The sequence below is a fragment of the Anas platyrhynchos genome, chromosome 11 (genome assembly GCF_047663525.1).
Source record: "Anas platyrhynchos isolate ZD024472 breed Pekin duck chromosome 11, IASCAAS_PekinDuck_T2T, whole genome shotgun sequence".
NCBI classification, from domain to species: Eukaryota; Metazoa; Chordata; class Aves; order Anseriformes; family Anatidae; genus Anas; species Anas platyrhynchos.
In genome coordinates, this window is record NC_092597.1 from 16,656,025 (window position 1) to 16,680,138 (window position 24,114).

The 24,114-nt window shown below is 45.0% G+C and overlaps 2 protein-coding genes across 5 annotated transcripts in view; both read right to left on the reverse strand.

Annotated features, from left to right (window-relative positions):
* Positions 1–280: 280 nt before the first annotated feature.
* FAH (fumarylacetoacetate hydrolase) lies at positions 281–16,335 on the reverse strand. The gene is made up of 14 exons (XM_005027150.6): positions 16,079–16,335; positions 13,588–13,698; positions 12,874–12,995; positions 12,296–12,345; positions 11,091–11,181; positions 10,537–10,634; positions 10,226–10,278; positions 9,254–9,353; positions 8,380–8,510; positions 7,628–7,703; positions 7,012–7,058; positions 6,121–6,222; positions 5,002–5,119; positions 281–578 (listed from the first exon to the last, which is right to left on the reverse strand). Exons 1-14 carry the CDS (start codon positions 16,157–16,159, stop codon positions 499–501), a joined length of 1,260 nt encoding a protein of 419 aa, XP_005027207.2. The 5' UTR covers positions 16,160–16,335; the 3' UTR covers positions 281–498.
* Positions 16,336–19,419: 3,084 nt separating this feature from the next.
* The window catches only part of ZFAND6 (zinc finger AN1-type containing 6), a 43,878-nt gene continuing 39,183 nt past the window's right edge, over positions 19,420–24,114 (reverse strand). For 3 of the 4 annotated variants that reach the window (XM_072043567.1, XM_027466724.3, XM_027466725.3), the window contains 2 exons: positions 20,977–21,090; positions 19,420–20,360 (listed from right to left, as the gene is read on the reverse strand). In XM_072043567.1, coding sequence (XP_071899668.1) covers positions 20,212–20,360; positions 20,977–21,090 — 263 coding nt within the window. In that variant the 3' untranslated portion in view covers positions 19,420–20,211. Of the gene's footprint in view, positions 20,361–20,443; positions 20,491–20,976; positions 21,091–24,114 lie in introns of all 4 variants that reach the window. The other variant, XM_072043568.1, reaches the window with a different exon arrangement.

Genomic DNA, 24,114 nt, shown 5'->3' on the forward strand with positions numbered 1-24,114 from the left:
CTGTTCGGGGGGGTTCACAAGTTTTTAGCATCCATCTGAAACTCACCTTCATCAGAAGATGAACACTGGAGAAACCAGAAGTCAGCATTCGATCTCTGCTGGTATTATCAACCCAGTGCTCTGAATATTTAAGTTTATTTGAAGTCCTTTTTATAGCTGCGATAAAAATATTAATACAGAAGAGATAAAAATCTCACTTTCTCTTTAAATCACCCTATTCTCATTCCAAGAACATTAAGCTAGCATTGAAAACCTTTTCTTACCACACCACAGAGCCACATTCATCTTGAAGATATTTATTGATAATTAAAAACAGTAAGATTCCAATCACTCATATAAAAATAATAAATCTGAGTTAAGCAGCACGTCTGTTAGAGGTGGGGGGGGTTGGTCCTCCTTCTCCTCCTTCTTCTCTTCACGTCTGTTAGAGGTGGGGGGGGTTGGTCCTCCTTCGCCTCCTTCTTCTCTTCCTCCTCAGACACCACCTTACTGCAGTCATCATGGACCTGACACGGCTGGAAGGATTTTTCCTGAGCACTGGCCAAACCCCACACGGTAGCCACTGCCCTGGCAGTAACCTGGTGCCAGAAAAGAAGGGAGAGGTTGTGCTGTGAGGACAGCAGGGTTTTACCAAGAATACACATGTATAAAGACACAGAGAGACCAAAAATGAGTGTAAGTATCCTCAGGTGGATATTTGAGGTTAAGAGTACAGCATTCTTAAAGTTTGACTGAGAAATAAAAACTTTCAGAAATGCAATGGTGGAAAAAAGTTCAAATAGATTGTTTAAAAAAAAAAAAAAAAAAAAAAGTGAAACAGCAGTATACAAGTTCAGTGAATATGATCAAAGAACAAACAAGATGTGCAATATTCCTGTTTTCAAACCCAACCTGCAGCATCATCAATCTAAGCTGATTTGTGGCTGGCTCAGCCTTGCAATTACTAAAATAAACTTGGGTTCTCTCTCTCCAGCATTAGGCCATCGGGGTGCTTAGAACCAGAGGGACAGTCATTAAAAGCCCCCAAACAACAAGACCTAAATTAAGCAGCATAATTCCACAAGAAACTCAGTAACTAACACAAAATATCTGATTATCCTCTTGTGCAGACAGACACCGCAAGTGTGCTGGCTGCTGCTGAAGCTACTGGTCTGTGACGACATGTCCCACTGCAGGAGGGCGCAGACCGATGGGAGAGGTGACACGGTGACACAGGTGCCACTGCAGCCCTCGCTGCCATGGGTCAACCCAGCATCCACAGCTCAGCTGCAGGGGAAGGAAGAGCACGGACACAGCGAGGGGCTCCGAGCCCATCTGGGAAGACTATTTTGGGAAGAAGCAGCCGAGGAGACCTACTGTAGCTCTCCGCTAGCAACAGCTGATCAAAGGAAGGACACAAGTGGCACATGCTGTGCTGATTTCATAGTTAGAGATGGGTTTCCTAAAATAATGGAATACATCAGCTTCCCCGCCTGTGATAAAAGCCAGATGCCTTTGAGAAGCTGGGAGGGACGTGAACACAACAGAGCTCAACCCCCGATCCCCACCCACAAGGGGGTCAGGGGAGGAAGAGGAGAATGGGGTGGGCTCAGGCTGCAGCAGGACAGACCCTGCCAGCACCAGCCCACCAGCGCTGCTGTCACGGCCAGGCAGAGATGAAGTTTTCCCTAGGACAGCAGTGTCTGTAAGTACCTGTATAACATCCATCCCACAGACATCCTCCCAGTACCTGCTAGGCCATCCTCAATCCTCAACATTACCAGAGTAAGACGCTTGCTTTGAGGCTCAGCTCACTTTCCATTTTTCTCATCAGGCTCCATTGCCAGCTTTCCTTTGAGCACTGGCTTATTATTTCAGTCCAGTTTAGTTATCCCTGCTGTCGACTGTGATTTAGAGCAGCACCAAGGAGCGGCACATTTCACAAAGCCAGCTCTGTGCTGCCGGCAGTGTCGGCCAGAGCAGCGTGCCAAGGAGCTGCGGCGAGGTTTGTGCAGCCGGCTGCTGCACACCCTCAGCGAGCCACCGCTAACAGGGCTCCCTCCCCGGGATGTACTTTTTGGAACAGAGTATTTCTCTCATTTTGTGCAGTAGGGCACTGAAATGGTTCCCACGAGGGGAGAAGAGATGAAAGTGAGCAAAAACACTAAGTTGAAATGGGAGACTAGGAATTATGGGCTGGGCACTTGGCAAGAGCTAGTGGTGCTGCCTGGGGAGAGGATGCAATAGCAGCAGCCCTGCCTCAGGGGTGCCCTAAGGTGCTGGATCTGCCATACATCACTAAATAGGAGCACATCCCCAGCTGTCCCCGCAGGCAGTCCCAGCAGCACGTGGCTCTCGTGAATGGCGCGATGCCCCCATCACCACAAACCGCAGCTGGTTTGAAACAGCACAGCAGGCTGCTTGACGTGAGACCATCCTCCTGGGGCAGCGGTGCCTTCACCCAGGTTAACAGCAACGTCATCATACAAAAAGGCATTCGGGATTCTTGCTCTGGGCACAAAGGTCAGCATGGGTCACAGTCTAGTCTCATTGTCCCCCAGCTGGACACCACATGCCCACAGCTCCCAAACTGCAAGGTGCTCATTGCAGATCAGGATGTCAGCATGGAACTCCAAAGAGACATTCATACACCTGCTCCCTAATTTAGGATTGCTGGTATAGTTACTTGAGAGAGACCTGCACCTCTAGAGGGCAATGGACAGCAGCATCAGACATCTACACACTGCAGCATGAATATACAAAGGCTTGTTTGAGGGCTGAAGTACGTCAGAGGTACCAGGGACTCCCTGGTACCTCCATCTCCATCTCCCTCCAGTACATCTCAGTCTCCAGCTGTCTCAGCACCTTGCTTTGCAAAGCTGGCAGCACCTCACAGAAACTCAAACCCGGTATAGGGGCTGCCAAACAGGAGGCACTGGGGCTGCAGCCCCACTGGGACAGCTCACACAGCCATCACTGGCAGACTGGAATGCAGCCCTACTTATTTTTCTCCACAGAAAGGTCCTTGCTTTTTGTTAAAAATGTTTCTGAAAGAACAAGAATTTTTAGACTGCTTTGGCAAAATTCCTGAAAGTCTTGGCCAAGAATAGCCCATAACCACCACTCAGATCCATGTTGAGTGATAACTACAGCACAAAAAAAAAAGCTGTTTTCCAGCAAGGAGTTGTGTGGGAAAGTTTTGTGCATTTTGACTAGTTTCTAAAAGCTAAATCCAGATTGTGTCTGGCAGCCATTTACCCCCAGCTGGTTTGCAGTGTTCCTGTTTCCTATCACCTCCTGCCTCAATGGAGGGTCATCAGAGCCAGCCAAGCCCTGGCAAAGAGCTAGAACAGTGGGGCAGTGCTCTTCCAAAAGTTTAGCACAACATAACTCTGATATTTCACCCTAAAACAAACAAACAAACAAAACCCTAGACATTCATCCAGCATATATACGTAGATGGGCAAGCCCAGTGGCAATTCCTGCGTGCAAACCCTCTTTTTCCTCATGCTGAATATCTTAAGAGGGGAAGTGCTGCAGATCCAGAGGTGTGTCTGGAGGGCTGACCTGACTGTGATGTGCACCTACGTGCATGCTGCTGGTTTTTGTCACTTCATCCATTTCAGCATTGCCATGAACGCTGCTCCAACATGTGTCCTGCATAACTTCAGGTTCATGTTTTGCTTAGATGTGCTTCTGCTTTACCATGTTGGGCTTTCTCCAGTTAAACACCTCTGTGGTAGAAACACAGCTAGGTGAAGGACCTTTGATTTTACCTGCATTAACTAGACCAGGCAATGATAGCTTGCAGCACATGCCACAATCTTATTTCGCCACTTGCATCCTGCTGTGAGGCTTAGTGTTGGCATCTGGATCACTGCCTGGGGAGTTAAAAAGCTTAAATGAAGATCCTAAGGGGTGTGAAGTAAATGCCTCGTAGTGCAGAAAGAAAACAAGTAGCCCATGCTTTCACAAACACCAGCACTAGGAGATGCAGGCATATGGCAATGCCTCTATGGACAAATCCCATCTTTTCTTATTACCGTGTGGGCTGGATTAAGTAGGTGAAGACCTGTGGACACACACTACATCACACTTTCACATCCTTCCAGTTACTGCATAGACGTTATTCACTCACATTTTCTCTGGCCTACATCACATTTGTAAATGTTTTCTTGTCACTTCAGAGCCAGGCGTGTTACTGGCTGGGTCTCAGAGTGGGAGCTGCTGGTGCACAAAATCCCACCAAAATTCTCTAAAAATTCAGTAGACAACATAGCAAGACGTTTGAATAAGTTTCACATGACTGTTCTTGTCAACTCTTTGCCACCTCGAAGCCGTAACGGGGTTGACAAGATGAGAGGAAAAGAAAAATAGATTTGTCTTGCACTGGACTGTGGATTAAAAAGAGGAGGGAGTTGGATTTGGATCACAAAAGGCCACGTTAGATTTCAATGCATAAAATCCTTAGTTTCTCAAAATGAAAATTAAAACCATGGCCCAGTATGAAAGAGTTCTCAAGTGCAGCCCTTTTCTGAGGGGACCTGGTCAGCTGTTCTAGCAGGCTTCATGCTACTTCCCACATACTGAATTTGCAACCCATTAAATTGGATATGCATACGTCGCCAATGAAATATTATTTGCAAAATGACTTTTTTCAAGACTTGCCAAGCCTTGTAAACTTGGACCATGGTGGCAACAATACATCAGCTAATGCTAGTCCCAGGGTATTTTCACCCATAAAAGCAAACCTACCCCAACATCCCACTAACACTCACACACAGACATAGCGAGGTCATTCACTCATTTAACAAAACAAATAAACTAACCCAGAAAGCATTTATTACAGGGAAATTTCTATCTGCCTCTTTTTACCTGGTGGTAGGTGGGATGGAAACAGCTGGGACTGCACAGCAGGCACATGGAGCACAGCTTGTGTCCTGGTCAGGGGCTTGTGCCACTGACATCAACATCTGGAAACATCTCTTAGGTACAGTGTAAGAGCAGGAGCTCGGCCATTACCTGTTAAAATGATTTCATCTCCATCCTGCAGGAATTTGCGAGACTGTCCACTGCCAATGGGGATTTCTTTTGTCCCATTCCAAGACAGCTCCAGCATGGAGCCAAAGCTCTCAGGTTCCTGCAGCAAAAGTTATCAACAAATAAACAGCTCTTTAGCACCTGTCCCACTGCTAAGCTACTTGCCACTGGAGGTAGATTCACAAATAAATAAAAATATAGAATGGGCTGCTGCTGTTGATTTTTTTCATTGATACTGTCTTATTGTTTTGCCTCCACATTTTATTTCCTTGCTCACTGTGAGCAGCCATGCCTTCCAGCCTTTATCTGCTCTGTTTAAAATAGTCCTAAATCCTTTAAGTTTGAGCCTACTACAGAAAGAAGGGAAACAAATATAGGGCACTCCTGCAAATCCAGTGCTTTCATGTAGCCTGTGTTTCACAGTTTTATTTACATTTTGTTCTTCAGAAGAGCAAAGCTGGCAAAGGTTTGTACATCTTCAATGTCAATTTGCAGTGCAATGAGTTAGAGGAAGCAGAAAACACTTCAGAAGTGCTCAGAATGGAAGTACAGGTAACCCTGTCTGGAAACCACTTTCCCTGAAGCTGTCTTCCAGACAGTGTGAAGAGCATTTATCTTTGATGTTTCAGCAAGTGCCAATACCTTACTCAGATATTGCAACAACTGTCTGTACAAGGAGAATAATAGCTTGTGAAGTTAGGTCCATATATGTTGTATTAGAAAATCTACAAATTATACTCATGCACCTTTAATATTTTCTTCACAAATAATAATAATAATAATTTCACAAATAATAAATAATAATAATTTAAAAAGCAAAAATAGGCTTGTGTGGATGCTTATACACAAATTAATTTGCATCTAGAGTTAAATAGTTCTTAGGGAAAGGAACACGGGAGAGATTAAAAACAACAACAAATGATTAAAAAACCTCTCAGTGTGATTTTGGGGTTGCCAAACCATTAGCACAAAATGCCTAGGAAGCAACTGCAGGCATTTTCATGGCTGCTCAAACCAAATAGGACTTTGACCCAAAGCCCTGCTCAGTCGGTTTTGGGCTACTGACCAGGTAGCTGTGGCTATCAGTATTTGAACACTCACGGGCCCACTGATGGTTCCTGATGCCAGGAGGTCGCCAGGCCTGAGGTTGCACCCGTTGATCGAATGGTGAGCCAGCTGCTGCTTCATCGTCCAGTACATGTGCTGCAAGAGGGAGGAGGAGGCTAAAGCAATGAAAGGCAAACCTCTTGCATGCCTATGCACGAGGTATTGCATTCTCTGGATGATGCTGGTCAGACTGTCACTAAAGAAATTCCCTTATTTAACCTTCAGCAGCCTAAAAATAACATCCACAGCTACTCGGTGCTATATTTTTAATAGTTACTGTGGCCCAGCTGATTGCTTTCTAAATGATGACAAGGAGCTGTTATGTGCATATAAAATTCAGACTTTAACTTGCAATTTAGTCCCTTAAAATCTCTTTCAGTTAGATGTCAATTCTCCTTTTCTTTCTCTTTAAGGCCAGCACTGCTAACACAGGATCAACGGTCAGGCCCAGTAGGTTCACAGAAAAATCTCCTAATTGTTGATTTGCTGACTACTGATTTACTGATTAAGGTAATTGCTGTAGATGCACAGAACTACATGTGAATACAAAATTGCCTGAGACGTGCTGCAGCTGGTCCACACGCCCCCTGGCTTACCATGTCCCCATCAGCCCATGCTGCCACAGCCACCACCCTGCCCATGCAGCACCCAGGATAGCCCTGGGTTTGCAGCTGTGAACACGTGGAAATTACCAGCTGTGACTGCACAGCTCTCTTCCACCTTGGCACATCTCTTCCACCTTGGCACAGCAAGAGGCAATTGCCTTTGCCTGAATCCTAAGCTGAGCAGCAGGAGGAGCTGCTCCCTTGTTCGGTGCTCCGGCACCAAAGTGGAGCTGATGGCATCAGCAAGATTTCCAGCAGAGGCAAGAGACTGAGGTCTTACCTTGAAATTGGATCTGCATATAGTAGTTGGCGTGCTCATTCCTTCTCCTGAGGAAAATAAAAAATAAGAAACAGGAAAACAACTCGTTTGTGTTGGATGACTGATGCTTGAGTCTTTTCATTTTACAGATGGATGACTCCTTTTATCATTGCGATCCCTTGCAGCAAAGAAGCAATAACATTTTCCATTCCCTTATGAAGGCCAGCATTTCACAGAAAACAAGCGTGTGGCTGGCACCAGGGTAACATCAAGCTACCCATTTCCTCTACTACAGGAGCAGCAACTGGACCTCCTGCTCAGCAGGGCCATTAGCTGGGGGCTGTGCTGGGCTTAAATCTGACAGTCGTGGACAGCTGCTCATTCCGTGCCCTGCAGGCAGCCCCCGCAGGGACCCTCCTCCTCATGAGCTGCTCATCTGCAAGCCCCGGGTGGGCAGCATTCCCTCCTTGGTGCATTGCTGCATGGCCAACAGGGAGCACGAGGAGCTTCCTTCTTTCCCTGACAGAGGCAAAAAGGAGCACTGCAGAGCCAAGAGCAAATTGTCTGGTGTACCCGGTGGGTCCTGCAGTCGTTAATTGGCAATTTCAGCTTTATAACTTGCTCAGCTTTGCCATACCTTTAATGGCAACAAAGAGATTGATGTCGAAGTTGTAGGGTTCTTCATCCCGAAGGTAGGGCAGTGGCTTGGGATCCTAATAACATATAAAAGGCATGTCAGTCTAAACAAGCAGAAAGGAAAAATTCCATGAGCCGTCCCGGTGACTTTGTTTATGCAGGCTGTGCTGCACGCCCCATTTACTTTACCACTATTACTGTTCAGATTATTGCTTTTCTTGCTCTCATGCACATGTTTTTAAAGACCTTTCTGAGCTGATGTGATATCCACAGATCCAAATTCCCTTTTTTTTGCACTTGGGCTCCAAAATCCCTCTCCATCACTCTGGTGTGGATGTTAATCCAAAACAAATATGGTGCTAGCACAACTTTGTTCTCTGCCTGCACAGAGAAGATGGCAAATTCTCTGTGAGACCTTCATTATCTTTTTCCATTTTAACGAAACGCCTACATAACACAGACAACTGGAAATGCTTGAACAAAGTGTTTTGGAATGAGTCCACTCTCTCTCTACTGCTTCTTGAATGCTAAGCACTACCAAGAAGCTCTCTGATCAGTTTATTTTCAAGATATTTTGAAGGAGACAATTTTTATGCCCTGCTCAAGTAGGCAGGAAGGCAGTCAGGGTGCCATGTGGCCATGCCAGTGACATCAATCAGCATTTGACTCAAAGAGCTCAAGGTTTCTCCATGTGTGTGGATGCAGGATCATGCTTGTAAACTCTCCGAAGTTTCAAGTCTTCCCCTTGCTAACCTGGACAGGATTGGGCAGCACAAATGGCATGAGAGCTTCCATGGTGACAACCCAAGGTGAGATGGTTGTGCCAAAGCTCTTGCTCAGGAATGGGCCCAGAGGAACATATTCCCATTTCTGGATGTCGCGAGCTAGGAAGGAAAAATTGAAAGCAATGCCATTTAACACAGTAATTGTTGTGAGCTTTCACACTGGTTGAAGACACAGACCTCTGCACAGCTACTGAACCAGCTGCATGGACTTGGAAATGTCACCGCCACCCATTTCCAGACATTGTGCCCAAACCCTGATTTAAATCCATCCCTTTCCAACCCTCAAACCAAATTTCTCAGACAGGCTAGATTAGGAAGAAAAGGCAGGGATAATTAAAGTAAGCCAGGCCATCCTCAGATAACCACATTTTCCTCCCCAGTTTAGTTAATGCTTTGACACCCTGCCAGGGGTCCATGCCAGTCATAGGGCTAATTTCACCTTGATAACAATGCTTTTGTCTGCTTAAATCTCTGAACAGAGAGAGGGATTTGTGATTGTCAAATCCTTTCCCTAATCCTGACACTGAAATCAATCCTCTGATGAAATCGCCGTCCTTAGGGCTGCTCCATCCCTGCTCAGAAGAAACTAGATGGATATTAGCTCCTTCATAAGTAAATAAATCTTCATTAGGCAGCAATCACTGGTTCTACTGATTGATCAAAGACAGGTTTAGAAAGAGCTTGAGAAATGCAGGTAGTGTTTCATTTTGATCCCTTTCAACTATACCCAGTGATTTCAATGCCCCCTAATCTGTTATTAAAAGACATCCTTTATCCATATCTAGGGTTTCCCACGGTGCTGTGATCCCCCCCTCCAGGCAGATGCCCGCAGTGCTGGTTACCGCTCCAGTCGTTCATAAGGACCATCCCAAAGATGTGCTCGTGGGCTCTGCTGATAGGGATTGGCTCCCCGTACTTGTTTCCAGGTCCCACAAAGAATGCCTGAAGTTAAAAAGCAAAGTGTTGATTAAGTTTCTGAAGTCAGAAATCTTTACCATACAGAGGGTTACATGCGTGAACAACCAAGGCTGGGCAGGACGTGATTCTGCATCATTTCCCAGACACAATTAGACAAGGAACGTGGCCTACTCCCTCTCTCACCCCCTCCTTAAGGCTGGCAGCTCTGAAGTGCTTGGGAGCGTTGTGTTGCCAAGAGCCAGCCATTAAACAAGTGCCTGACTGCACCAAAACATGGGAGTAAAATGGTCTTCCCTAATCACAATCCAGATGATATATATCGTATAAATTTCAAACAACAATCCTACAAAACTACAAAATAATCCTTTAGGACCAGGCTAAGCCACAAAATGCACCTCCCACAGATGTTTTGTTCCAACACACACAGCACAGGTTTTCTCTTCCTAGCCAGGGCGAGGTGCTTGGATGGCACTCGCAGCAATTCCCGGCTTCTCCAGTTCTGGATTCACAGCACGGGTGGTCTGGACTTCTAAAATCCCCCTGTCTGCTAAAGGATCCTGGCTGCAGGGCAAAGGCAACTGCTGGCCAGATAGCAGGCGGTGGTGCCTGATATGAAGAACATGCCGCATGCTTCCAGGTTGCTCGGGTCTGGCCAGACAAGCTGTTTCCAGCCTGAAAGCTCAATTAGCAAAGCACTGAATGAGCTAAAACACCCTCCAGCCATCAGGCAGGAAGATTTCCATGACAGAACTCTTCGTTGCCTGCTACACAGAGGTATCAGATGAAATGAATGAATGGACCTCAAGACATTAATTTTAGAAGCAGCTGAATTTACTTTTTCTTTCCTTTCTTTAATATTTCTCTATTACAATGGCAAGGCAAATAGCCTGTCTTACCATTTCTAACTCAATATCCAGACGCTTGCAAGCACCAAACACTGGAGGTTTATCTGTGGGCAGAAAGAAGAGTGCTTTATGAGAGGGAAGCAGACAGGGCAATGAAAGCATCATGCAGAAAAAAACGAAGCAGCTGATGCTGCCTGGCATGCAGACATAAGATGGATTTAGCTCTGGGCTTTCCTTTGCTCTCTGCCCTCACCCAGCCTGGGCATCCCAGACACTTGCTGCCTACTACTGGATGACGTGGGGGGAAAATAAAAGTTAAATAAGGAGTAAGAAGCCACATTTAAAGCCTGCCATGGACTCACCGTTGTCAGGTTTCATTTGTCCCACAGGTCTCCGGATGGGTGTCCCAGACACCACGACAGAAGATGCCCGGCCATGATAACCCACAGGTAAGTGCAGCCTTGTGAAAGAGCATCATGGAGCATGGGTTAGTTTGTGAAGTTTGAGGTCTGAGCTCTGATGGATGGGCACAAACAATTGCACCTTCCCTGCTCTGAGGTAAAGATGGGAACAAAATACCGTCCTGCAGCCATGGAGCTGTGCTTCTCTTGTGCCACTGCTCCCCTAAATTCCTCAGAGCTTAAACCCCGGTTTCTTGACGTGTGGCAAAACAATTTCTTAGGTGAATCTGCCCTTGAACCAGAGGTGTGCATTGCTATTGGTGCACCAGCACAGGCTGGGGAAACGGGGCTTTTGGTTCTCTTTTTGAGCTCTTGACACACTCACAAAGTTCACAGTTTCTTGTCCACTGTGAAATCAGTATTTTGCTAAAATACCCAGACTTTTAAAAATGTACATATACCGACAGAAGATTGTGTAAAACAAGGTGCCCCAGGGAACCACCTGTGTGACCCACCAGTTGGGCATCAGCGCGTTCTCCTTGCCCCGGAACATGATCCCGACATTGGTGGCGTGCTGTCGTGAGGAGTAGAAGTCGGTGTAATCTCCTGAATGGAAAAACAAACAAACAAACAAACACAAATGTGGATCAGCAGTGGGAAAGCCCATCATCTGCAGGGGCTAAAGCGCAAGATACATGATCCAAAGAGCAGGAGGGGATGCAGAGAGTGAAGCGGAGCCATTCAGCATTTCACATGATTACTACGGGGCTGTGAGGAATAGCGTAAGGGTGGTGATTAATGTGGTTCGCCTGGAAAACGATGACAAAACCGGCTGGTTTTTTGGTTTCCAGCCCCCCGCGGCGAAGACAACCCAGGGGCTGGCGCGGGGCGGGCGGCTGCTGCCCTCTGCTGCCGCCGCTGCGAGCAGCTCGGCGGCCTGGCGCTCGTTTGCAGCCTCGCTGTGTTAATTTGCAGCCTCGTTGCATTATTTTGCAGCCTCGGTGTGTTATCTCGCAGCCCCAGCAGGGGATACAGGCAGTGCTTGCTCTCCGTACAAGCAGGACTGGAGCACAAGGACATAAACGCTGCGGGAAGCTAAATAACGCGCAGCTGCAAGGTGCTGGCAGGGGGATATTGCCAGGGTCGTGCTCTCACTAGCAGCATGCATGGGGTCTGCAATCCTTCACCGAGCTGTCTGCTGGGGAAACATGGGCCTATTCAGCCCGGCACTTTTTGCAGAAGGTGTCACGGTTCCTGCAGGGGAAGGCTGGCTGTCCCACAGCCCCGCTGTGCCCCGCGTGAGCCAAAAGGATCGTGGAGCAGTGCTTGGTAGGGGAATGGGCAAGTTCACGCAATCCTGGGCTGGTCACATCTCTCCAGTGATTTTGGTTGAGCTGGTTTTGATACATATATAAATTTGAAGGCCTATAAAGGCCTTTGGTGATGCAAATCTGATGACAATAGTTTTGTGGCACGAGACAACCCTGATTTAGTGAAAATCCAGGAATTTTCTGGCTGCTGGTGAGCTTCTCTGGGCTTTTCTATTCCTGTGTCGCAGACAGCACCTACCATTCATTGCATACAATATTCTACTTCTGGCTCCTACAAAGCCCACTCCCTGTTGCAGCTAGGATCTGTCTGAGCAATATGGACATAAAGCAGCTCCTCTGGGCAAGGGCAAAGGGCAGCACCGAGCAGCCGGCGGCTCCGGGAGGCTTACCAATGTGTGCTGGCAGGTGCATGGTAGCAGAAGCCTGAGGTACAAATGCTCTGAAATGAAAGACAAAGACTTCAGCTCTCTGCAAGTTGAGGCTCTCACCCTGAAGTGGTTTACAAGCACGTAAGGGACTGAGCGTTTCTCTCGAGCAGCGCAATCTTTAATTTGCTTTGCCAAACCTTGCAGTGATTCCTTTCTAGTTTGGGGTATGCAGGAAAATTTAGACTGCACAGGCTGCTGCTGCTGAGAGGGTTATGACCAGAAGCAGGGCAGGTGGGGGAGGCACGGACCAGAGGCTTCGAGGCTACCTCCCGCGTGGAGGCCATGGTTGCCACGCTGTGTGTGGAGCCCCAGGTGTCCCCAGAGCCCAGCTCGTCCCTCTGTAGGGATACAGCAGATCCAGGCACACCCCAGGGTGTAATCTCCATGTTCCCAAACAGGGGTTGACGCCCCGGATCTGCAGGCGGTGAGAGGATTAACCAGCAACATAACGAGGAGTGGGCAGCTCTCGGCAGACCCCAACACTGGGTTAAATCCCCCTCAGATGGTGTGTGGCCACCTCGGGCCTGGTGCTTGCTCACCGTTTCCTCAGGCCCGCGTTGTCCCGCAGCGTTGGCTCGGTGGCCGACAGCAGCGTCTGCAGCAGGGCGCGGGCTTCCCTCCAGGCCGCGGGGCCCAGCCCCATGAAGGCGTTGAGGGTGGGCTGTGGGGTGACAGAGAGGAGGGGGAGGCAGATAGCAGACTGTGCCTCGCTTCATAAAAACACCCTTTGGGTCCCAAACCCCCTGCTGCCCTGGCTGCCTCCACAGCGATGGGTTCTCCCTCAGAGCAGAGCACAACTGATGGCACAAGCCCATGTTCCCTGTGAGGGGAAATTTGCCCGAAATTTGGGCTCTGCCACAGAGGCATGCCCCCCAGCACCAAACCCTGGGAAATTTGGATTCCTGTTTCTGCTTTGGACTCAAATCCAAAGTTTCAAAAGGGAAGCTGCTAGTGCCACTATGTGCTGTGCTAACCAACCCGATGGAAAAGGCCTTAAGGTGGTCTGAAATATTTTGCTAATTTTGGATGTTTCTTTCTCACCCCTCCATGTCACCCAAAACTTAGGCAGCATTGCTTCATCGTGCTGCTCTTTGACATTTACACCAGGCTAAAACTGGCCCAACAAGAGCTTCAGTGCTGAGTAAAAGCCACCATGTCCAGTTCATGGCATACATCTCATCGCTCATTGCTAACAACTCTCATGAATATATCTAAAACACATGCAAAAAGCCAAACAAGAAACTGATAAATACCTGCTCAAAGACATGCTGGTGTTTGGCAAGAGCTGGTCCATTGAACAGATGCTTAATGACGCTGAGATCCAAAATCTGGTCTCCAATCGCTACCCCAATCCTGTGCCGAGGCTACAAAGCGGTGAGAGCAGGGGGAAGAGAAGAAGAATTTATGCTTGTACCCAAAAATCCTCCAAAGAGGGCGTGGGGGAATGCAGTGGTCACAGGGAGCTGGATCCATCAGGGCCAGGAGCTCAATGTCACAGCCGTTTACTACTGACAGCTAGCAGAAAAGGCTGACTGATGAAAAACATTAAAACTTGGAGGCAGAGCATCCTCACAGACTCCTCCCAGACTCACAGGGATGGAAGAGCACGTTCCCCTCATCCCGGCCTTTTGGGGAAAGGAGAGGAAAATGAAGAGGTTTCTTTCCCTGCTCCAGAAGTATTTGCCCGTTCCCCATTAATGACAAATGTTTCAGAATGAGTTCACGTATTTGAAATAGGTTGTGAGGTGGGAAGATGCTATTTCTCCTTCAGGTGGGGACCTGCAGCATAGATGCACAATGGGCACAAAGGATTGATCTCATCCCTGTGTGTGTATTATTAGAAAGAAATTGGTGTTTCTACACTCCAGCTCCCCCTGAGCTGAGGAAAGGTGCTCTGTGCTCCACTGCTGTGCATCTTGCTCGGCCACGTTATCCCTGCATAAGGTCGAAGGAGGTTACTCTGCCTGGAGCAACCTCATAGCACGCCAGCAGTCCACCACCTGAAGGCAAACCCTGGTGTAGATCCTGGTGTAGGAAGAGCTTCCCGTGCATACGGGAGATTGCTGTGGATGCATTTGCCTGCCAGATGCACGCAGACAAACAAAGACCGCGTTCATTTGCTGCAGTCCTCGAAGGGCCCGCGCCAGGCGCGTGCTGAGCCTGCGGTGCCGGAGCAGTGCAGACTGTCCCACTGCAGCTCTGCCACAGCTGGGTGGAAATTATAGAAACACTGCTGCGTTCAAAGACAAAATTTCAATTATTCATGCCTTTAAGCAAGTAGAGACTAACTGGTCACAGTCATTATGAAAAGTAGATTAACGAAATGGGAAAATCATCGATGAAAATCCATGCTATTAAACCTGTTTGTTAGTCTTTAATTTCTAAGCAAGTTTCCAAATGTGATAATAAGTATTTATTCAGCAAACATTCCTGCAGAAAACTCTAGAGGTCACATCAGGTTAATTTGTAACTGGGATAGACAGGAATTACATCGACTGCTTTAACTTGAAATCACTGGAACATTGTGCCACTTTTAAAACGTTATTTTCCCAAATAATTTCTGCCTTTTAATAAGATCTTGGCAAAGATGTTTTCTTCAGCAAACAGTCACTGGCGAAAGTGGAAAAATAATCCAAACTTGTTAGATAACAACACACGCATCTAGGAAGAGATTAAATGAACCATCTCGTTTTATCTTGGGAAAATACCAGATCAGAAAACACAATCTTTGGGCTTAAATTCCTTTTTGAACCTGTATTGATAAGTGGAGACAGCAGCAAGCAGGAGATAATAACAAAGTTTCAGTTCACAATCCTCTAGCTTTTCCTTCCCAGAAATCACTCTCTTCTCCAGGGCACATTTCAGTGGCTCTGGCAGGTCGGGTGTCTGCAGGTCTGAGGTCAGCAGTCAGCCTAACTGGGCTCAGCACGTAGGAACTGGGAGCCACCTTCTTTGGAAAAGGCTGAGCCACGTTTTCTTACGTGATGGATAAAATACAAGGCCTGAATCTGGCTCAAGATGTAGCCTTTGGGCATAGCAGTTAGGACTTTAGCACATTTAACACATTGCTGCAGTGCTTACGCCCAATAAACCACAACTGGTCAGCTGCAGAGATGGAAATGACACAGTTTGTGCCCTGCTTAATGCTTCTGCACCCAGCTCTACCAAACTGATGAAGAGCAAGCACTTAAAATAAAACAGAACAAGGCACTCACTTGAAAATACAGCTATTTCAGGACAGAATTCATTTTCCCCCTATGCTAGTTCATATTGTGCAAACAGGACTGGATGCTACAGAGTTAACGGCAGATGAAATCGGTATTTAATGTGGCTTCTTGAGGGTGAAGGTGTAATTATACCCAGTCACAAAGAGAATGAGGAATTGAGTTCAAAAAAAGTCAGTGCAAACAGTGATGTGAAAGGATCAGATTTAATGATTTTACAAAAACAAACAAAACCCCAACAGTCAAAACCACATAAAAACTCTAGGATGTATTAGCTAAAATACTCGTCGGGAGTACTAACACTTTCCCTTTCTTTTCCATAGTTTCAAGGAAGCTGTCATAAAAATAACCACATTAAGCAAAAAGACAACGTGCCAGCTACTGCTCTCAAACCAGGAAGCCTGCACCCATGTCCCAGCCTGTGAAGTTTTTCCTTATCCCACGCTGCTGGGAATTTCTCCTCTTATTCATAGGCTCCGAACAATTACAACAGCCCAGTGCAACGCATGCTGTTACTCACCTCCTCCTTCGTGGAGAAAACACCATAAGGGAGATTTTGGAGAGGAAAATCTGAGTCCTTGTCTACCTGGATGAAAGACATGCTGAGTGCCAGCAGTCCCTGCTTACGAACCTGCCAGGCTGCTGTGCTCCTACCTGGAAGGAAGAACCTCTCCAGATGTCGCCAAGGGGAGCACAGAAGCACCAAATCCCACCCTCCGTCCTCGGCCCCAAACCAATCGCAGCCCCGTCTCCATCCCACCCCTCTGCCTGCTCCTGCTGGCAGCCGCCGCAGTTAATTAGTGCCAGAGGTTTGCGTGAGTCAGCAGCTGGTAACTGTTCCTGGCGAGAAACAGGCTCTTCCTGCTTGATAAACCCTTCCGTGAAACCAGGGCCGCCTTTTACTGGCTGCATCCTTGCGGGTGGCCGAATCCCAGCAGATGGCTCCAGCCGGCGTGGTCAGAGCAGGGCCACGCTGCTGGTTTGCTTCCCGTGGGTTGCGTACCTGCCAGGGCGACGGCGAGATGATGATGCCCACGTCAGATGGAGCAGGTCTTCTCCCAGGAGCACTGCAACCCTGAGAAAGTTGCACAACTTGCACCTGAAACCGCACTTCACGTGCGTAGCAGTTTTGTAATGCAGTACCCAAGCCCTATTTTCCCCAGATAGCCCCAATTGCTTAAAAACACGTACAAACAACAAAGAAAGAACAGGGAGATTTTTGCCTTTTTCTGCTCCCAGCCCCAGCTTTTTCCTACCCACAGGACATCCATATTCAGGAAAAGTAGTAACCAATGAGGAAATATCTGTGGAATTAAAACTAAATAGCAAAGACCACCCCTTTTCAATAAAAAGTTAGATGGCTTGTGACTGCCAAACCAAAGAACTGAGTCGCTGCTCAACTTTTTAATTTTTTTTTATTTTTTGGCAGAGAAGACTCATTAGAAGAAACACAGCAAGCTGTAGAGCCAGATATTCAGTGTAAGATGACACAACACCATTGACAACCACCCATCTGTGACAGCTCTTCCCTCGTGGAGAAGAAAGCTCACATGGTGCTGTCTGGCATGGGGTCTTATTTAAAACAATACAATTCCTAGCACCGACTCCTGTAAAATTTCCTGTAGGCAAATTCAGTATCTTAGGTGCAACTCCATTCCAATGATTGTTTAAAATGTTTAACACAATGAAGAGGTTTTGTGCCAAGCTTATAGGAACTGTGCATATAACCTTACTCCAAACAAGACCTTGGAAGTATGTATCAAACACTGCGTGCATCTTGAAAAAAACAGATTTATTCAAGTGTTTTGTGGTGCTGTGAATACGCTGGTATTAATTAAAGTGTTCATCTGCTAACCTCAAGCTGATGACAAAATATAAAGCATTACTGGTTATCCAGATTGAGAGGCAGATCAACCACCATGATAACGTGGAGCTAATGCCAAAGCAAACAAAGATGACACAACTCTTATTGTTAGGGAAAGAAGGATTTCCAGTCCAAATGCAAGCTTATTGAAAGATATGGTCCTGATATATATTCTTAACTCCTATCTGCATAAACCAGGCCACAAAGGTTTTTAGGTTGCTTTGAGAATGATGTGTAGAAACAGAATTGCCTAATACTGACCTAGGCCGAGTACTGCCACCACACAGCAAGTCAAGTTTCCTCTTGGCACAGTCACATTTCCTACCATACAATCAAGGGCCAGAAGAGTTGTTGCTTCACAGCAGGCAGTGGTAAAGAGATTATGTGAATTCCAAGGGCAGCCGCTTTCCTACCCTTCCTTCTTCTAGTCTCTCAGATAGCAGAACTTACAAAGCTCAATTCTTTTTCCTCCACTGTTAAACCTACAGCATCTTCTCTGCTTAGCCCAGAAGTGTCACTGTCAGATGAAAGGCAGACTAGAGGGGCATGTATGAAAAAGACACTTTTAGGAAGACAGACCAGAAACAGTGAATAGAGAAGAAATCAAACTGAGAAGGAAAGCAGAGACAGCCATGAAAGAAGATGCTGCTGCTCTTCCCTTGTCTGTGCTAGGTCAGAGAAAATTTAGCAAATGCTGTGAGGAACTGTAAGATCTTTGACCCATAGGAGCAGACCATTACTGAAACTTGCTGGAGTTATTTATACCCTCCTTTACTATTAAAAACACCCACACATGTGTTCCATAAATTGTGATTAAACCATTTTTGCAAGCTCAAGATAGTTCATTATTATTGGGTCCTGCAAATCACTTTCCATAGCTATCTGATAGAGAAAGCTCCTTCTGCTGCGTAGTGTTTATATGCTGAATGTAGTGCTTTATCTACTAATTGCCAGCCATAGCTTTTAAAGAGCATTCAGAATTTTAAAGGATGCAGTCAGCTTTGATTAAAAATTTAACATTTTAAATAAAGCCATGCAATCTCATTTATTTCACAAATGCTCAAAAGCAGCAGGCAAGTCACCAAAGTGAAGTTTCAACTTGGGATCAGTACCATCTGGAGAGGAATTGGTTTTACTTTAGCGTACTGTTATGTTCTGTGATAAGCAACCCTGGCTGAATTTACTGTGCTACTACACAAACCACTCAACCTTTGTCATATGGATGACCAGGATGGATGAATAGTTGAGGCACTGACTCTGATCTGAGAAAACAGGCAGTTGTAACTAAAAGGAAATTAATGAATACCCCTGACAAAATCATAAAAAAAATACCCTCTACCCCCCCCCAAGAGGATTACTTACAAGCCTGTAGATCCACTAAGGAGCGTAGGGACAGTGATTGTGCAGTGTTCAGTGTTGAAACCTACAGATTTCAAACCTCAAAAGAACAGCTCACCAGAGAAACTGTCTCAGGAACCATTCATTCTCTCACCCATCTTCATCTTCAAGGAAGTTTGGGCAGTGCTTCGTCAGACAGTGGATCACAAACCCCACAGCAATATCACTTAGGACGATAGTCACACATGCATGGATCCACAGCCTAATCACTGACTTAAAGCTGGAGACTTTTGCTCTTGTAGGCACGTCCCCAGCTAAAGTTCATTGTCAGACATGAGTGACACTGCAAAGGAAGCGCAAAGAACTCCCTGTGCAGTATGGATCAATATACAAGGTAGAAGCAACTGCGTACATCTGAATAGCACTGCATACCAAAGTGTACAAGATAGAAAGCTTCTGGAAATCAGAGTCTTACCTGTAGTTACAAGTGAATAGGTAAAAAGTTCTCTCTATATATATAAACCAGAACTTAGCTGGCATTGGATTAGGTACAGCCTATGGATCAATGCATTGTAAGTAAAGGAAACACCAGTGGAAGGTCCCATGAAAATAAAGCAGGAAAAATCCAGATGACAGATGCTAGTGACAGCCACAGGGGCTCAATTTTTTTTTTTTTTTAATTTTATTTAATCAAAGTTAAGACGTGGATAAACATAAATACAGCACAGGTACTTCAGATCATTCTTCATATTTGTGTACAGACAGACTGATGGATGTAATCCCAATGAAACCTGCAGTCAGTGATGTGCATACAGCCTTCCCCCCATACACACAAAAACAAAAACCAATTTAAAAAAACACACAGACAATCTCAGCACACGCTCTCATTACAAATGATTCATACATAAATAGGTAGAGGGTGCAAACAAGCTAATATGCGAACATGTATAACCTCTCGTTAATGGGGAAAAAAACAGAAGCAGCCATAATGATTAAAATACATTCAGTTACTGATAACTAGTTGTGCCATACAAGGCATTATCAAAAAAAGGAAATTGTGCTGCAGAGAAAAGCTATATACAACAAGAAAATAAACTGCAAAGTTAACGCATGCATGTTTTAACCTGGAAAAGCACAGCCCTCCAATATTTTCTCCATGTTTGTTATAAAAGCCCTCTGCACTCAACTAAAATTAAAATGATCTTAAAGGATAATACTTGTAAAGTTTTACTTAAGTCTTTAGCCACAGAAAACTGCAATGAAAATAAATGTTCAGTCATTTTCAAAAAAAAACAGAAACAAAAACAAAATCTATTCATCTGATGACATGCATGATTAAAAGGTCTAGGCAAGATACACTGCTCTACATTCCTGATGACTAAGGAAAAAAGCTCAAGTCAATTTAATCTGCAGATGGTCAAAGGATTTTGTATTCCAGCAGAAGCAGCAGTTCAGATCTTCTGGATCTTTTCCCCAACAACTACAGGATTCTCTTTTCTGATTTTCTCAGCAGCATCAGCTTTATAATTGTAAGAGCAACTGTGTACATCTGAATAGCGGTGCATACCACAGTAAACGTTTCCACACCGACACTCGAACCCTGTGGACACAAATATTAGTTTAGACATTTCAACATTCTTAATTAGACTGGCTTGTTTTTAAATCCTGAATGTGTTCACTCACTATCAATAAATCTCAGTCACCAGTGTCAATCAGCCAAAGAGCCTCTGCTGCAGAAAGCATAAGAATCACAAACAATATATTTAAGCAATTACAGTAAGATTTGACTTGACCATCCCCTCCTATCATGATATACTAGTACAAAACACTTTTGGAGACCTCCTGCTCATTTAATTTGCTAATCTTCACCCCAAAGAACTCAAGCTCCTCGGGCCCTTTCACTGAACCACTGCAAAAGGTAGTTAGCAAAGGGCAGCAAACATCAGCCAATTCCTCAGCTATGCAGACTTCAAAGGGGCAATATTTGGAATTATAAATTTCACTAGGGAAAAAAAAGGAAGCTGAAAAACAAAATGCATATATGAAAGACTAAACCTAGTGCAAGCCAGCTGAAAACACCTTTGCCCAATTTTTATTTCAAATTTACAGCATCAAGAGATGTCCAAGCCCCATTTTTACCCTAGGAGAAGACCCTTTCAAAGGTCCAAAGCCTACATCTCCTTTTCAGAAAGAGAAGTAAAATTGGTATTTCTTACCAGTAAGTCCAACCTTCTTCCTGCACATGAAACAGCGATTCTTTTTCTGTTTTGGTTTGTCAAGTGACTTGTCTTGTTCTTCAGGTGTAGGCTCTGCGTTCTCTGACACTGAAGCTAATATTAAAAAGTTGATGAGAACAGTGGAAAAGCATCTCTCTCTCTCTCTCCCTACCCCCTCTTTAAGTCATATGATAAAACTAAATCCCACATTGTAAATTTAGGCTCTGGGGTTAGCAATTTTGCTGCAACTTCCATGTCTGAAGTATAACGTACTCACAGCACTGGTACTGGAACTCCTTCCCTCTGAACCTTCAACCTAATTCATGGAGAGAATTCACTGAACACTCATACAAAACCCACAGTACAATACCATAAAGGAAAAAAATTGATGTCCATCCCTTTATACATCAGAATAAATAAAAATTAGATTTGAGATTCAGTGTTACCAAATTTTGGAAGATAATGAACATCCAACACCAAGTGTTTCCTATGTGTGCTACTGGTCTGTTTCTTAAGATCTGCTTATAAAAAGTATAAGAAGCTTTGCATATTATTAGGATTGGTTCAGAAAAACATTCCCTTCCAAATGCTGAAGCAACGTTATTTTTTGCTGAAGGCTGCAATACTGAAGCCATACAATGTGCAGTGTTTCAGAACAGTCTCTACTACTGTGATGCTGCTGCTCATGTACACCTGGAGAAAGCCTACACAGGGGCTCGTCACTTACTACAGATAAAATACTAATAGCCAAAGATGCACAGAAATATAAGGGGAAGTACACTACCCTGAAACTCAGGAGGTATGTAAACGCCTATCTCATTTTAAAGAGATTTGCTGGGACAACCTTCAGACTACCTTTATATTTTGCCATGTCTGAAAGGGACAGCTTACATGGAAGATTATAAACAAGTAATTGTAGTATTTGCCTTACCTAGGTAAAAATAGATATTGGCTGGTTTTCCTCAAGTATTTGCACATTCCTTACATTACAAAACAGAAATAGAAACCAGAAAAAAAAAAACAACACTTAATTCCAAGAAGTGCTAAGATCCGAGCTCTGCCAAGCAGCTATTGCTGTATGACAGCAGGACAAGTTTCTAGTAAGGTACACACAAGCTAGGAGTATTTGCAGCAAAAGAGGGAAAGAACAAAAGCAAGCTCCAGCTCAGAGGAGCATCAGTGGGAGCAGAACTAGAACCACTGTGGTAAAGAATAAAATACAGCAGCAAGCCCAGACATTTGTCAGGAAATAGCTGCAGGCATCTCTGTGCAGCTGGACTTTTGTTAGACACAGGCTGTCAGATGCATCGAGGACCTTGCTAGTTCTGTGCCAGTTGACAGTGACTCTGCTCCATAATCCAGGTGGTTTTTGCTCTCCCCTCTCCTCGTGCTACTATTTCTTTTTTTTGCGGGTTAGAGGGTGGTTAAGGAAGTAGCACTTTGTCTTTTTTGTATTGTACCAAAACATGGTAGAGACAACAACAGCTAGAAAAATATCTGAATAGCAGAGACTTTGCACAAGTGAGTAGCATATTTCAAATGTTAAGATGGCAAGGACAGACAAACCATTTTAAAATCACCATCTATGTTGCAAGCAGCAGCTTTCTTTTCCTGAAATTTATAAAATAATAGTTTGCAAGTGACTTTACATGGCTGTTAAAGGGCAAATATGTGAGTGGACAGATAACATTAAAAGGTTTGCAATATAAGTATAAATGCATTAAGGATCAAAAGATGTGAGGTAAGTATCAGAAGAAGTAAGAGTTACTGAAATGAACTCTTGCCATATTATATGGAACAGACATTCCTATGTTCATTAATTTGTTAAGAAAGCTTTATGCCATAAATTGGCATTTAGGAGCTAAAACTCTCAGGCTTGCATTTCCTCTTGCAGCAAGATCCAGTTATTTCAATATAAGTTTTACAGAAAGCCTTTAACTGTTAGCCAGATTTAGGAAAAACTGGCACTGTTCCCTGCATAACAAGGCTCTAATACATACATAGATCTTCTTTGTGCATATGAAATCTCACACTAAAAAAGGTTTAAAAATATTTAAGGGCTGCTGCTTTCTGTGGAACCGAGTGGGAAGATTTTTCTACTGCTGCCACGAGTCATTTTGTACCTACTGTAGTAACCATAAATTTTAGATCTGTTTGCTTTTCCATGGAAGCCAGAGATTTAACTCAAAATCCTCTTTGATAATTATAGATGTCCTGGCTACTAAACCACCTTTAGATAACAAGGCACCAGTGCTTAGTGCTCCATCTATAAACTAAACACGATGAACACAATAGAAAAAAAAGCCAGGTAAAGTGCAATACCACCCTGCTTGGAGCTCGCAGGAAATATGTTGCAACCACTCCCAGCTGCTGTACTTTGTCTGGATTCCAGGATGCTGCTGCCTGTGTTGCTTGAACCGGTTCCCTCCCTTCCCCCAGCCCCAGCTCTGCCTTTAGCTAGAGAACAGAAGCACTGGCAGTACCAGTACAAGCTGCCAACTAACCGAAAAAGAATAAAGCATGAAGAAACACTCATTTTTCTGCAGGTGACAAGTTGGCCTGCCTGCTAGACGTTCCTTGTTTTACAGAACATGTTCCTAGCTGATCAAAACAACCAGAGCCTGGATTTCCTCCTAGAGGCAGAAGCTTTTGCTACTGCTTTGCTTGTGCCAAGCTTGCTTGAACTTCAACATACTCTGACTGACCATGAAAACAGCACCTAGGAGATGAAGCACGCTTCAGTCCTTGTATCCCTGCAGGCTCAACACAGAACCGAGCACATTTGTTGCAAAGCTCCTGACATTTCTTCTGTTCTCTTCTCTCCCCCTGCTCTGGATGCTTTATGTTTGTTGCCTCTCTATTACCAGGCAGAGTTTCTGAAAGAAAAAGGTCATTCCCACAGGAAGGGGACTAACAGCTATATTTACCTTTTAAGTGCATTTAATCAAACCTAGAAAGAAGAACATAGTCTCCTCCAAATGAATGCAATACTTAAGGTTAACCCTAACCAGAAGATCACTACTAACATTTTGACAACAAACTGAAGTAATCAACCTAAAATACGCTGCACCTACAAAAAGATAACAGTAGGATATTGGTGCATTCCAGTTTTGTGGTGGGTTTTTTGTTTGCATTTTT

Coding starts and splice junctions, on each gene's coding strand:
- FAH (XM_005027150.6), bottom strand. CDS start 16,159: ATGTCTTTCATCCAGGTAGACAAGGACTCAGATTTTCCTCTCCAAAAT. Junction 13,699..16,078: donor TTTTCTCCACGAAGGAGGAG/GTGAGTAACAGC, acceptor ACCGCTTTGTAG/CCTCGGCACAGGATTGGGGT. Junction 11,182..12,295: donor GCACCTGCCAGCACACATTG/GTAAGCCTCCCG, acceptor TTTTCCATTCAG/GAGATTACACCGACTTCTAC.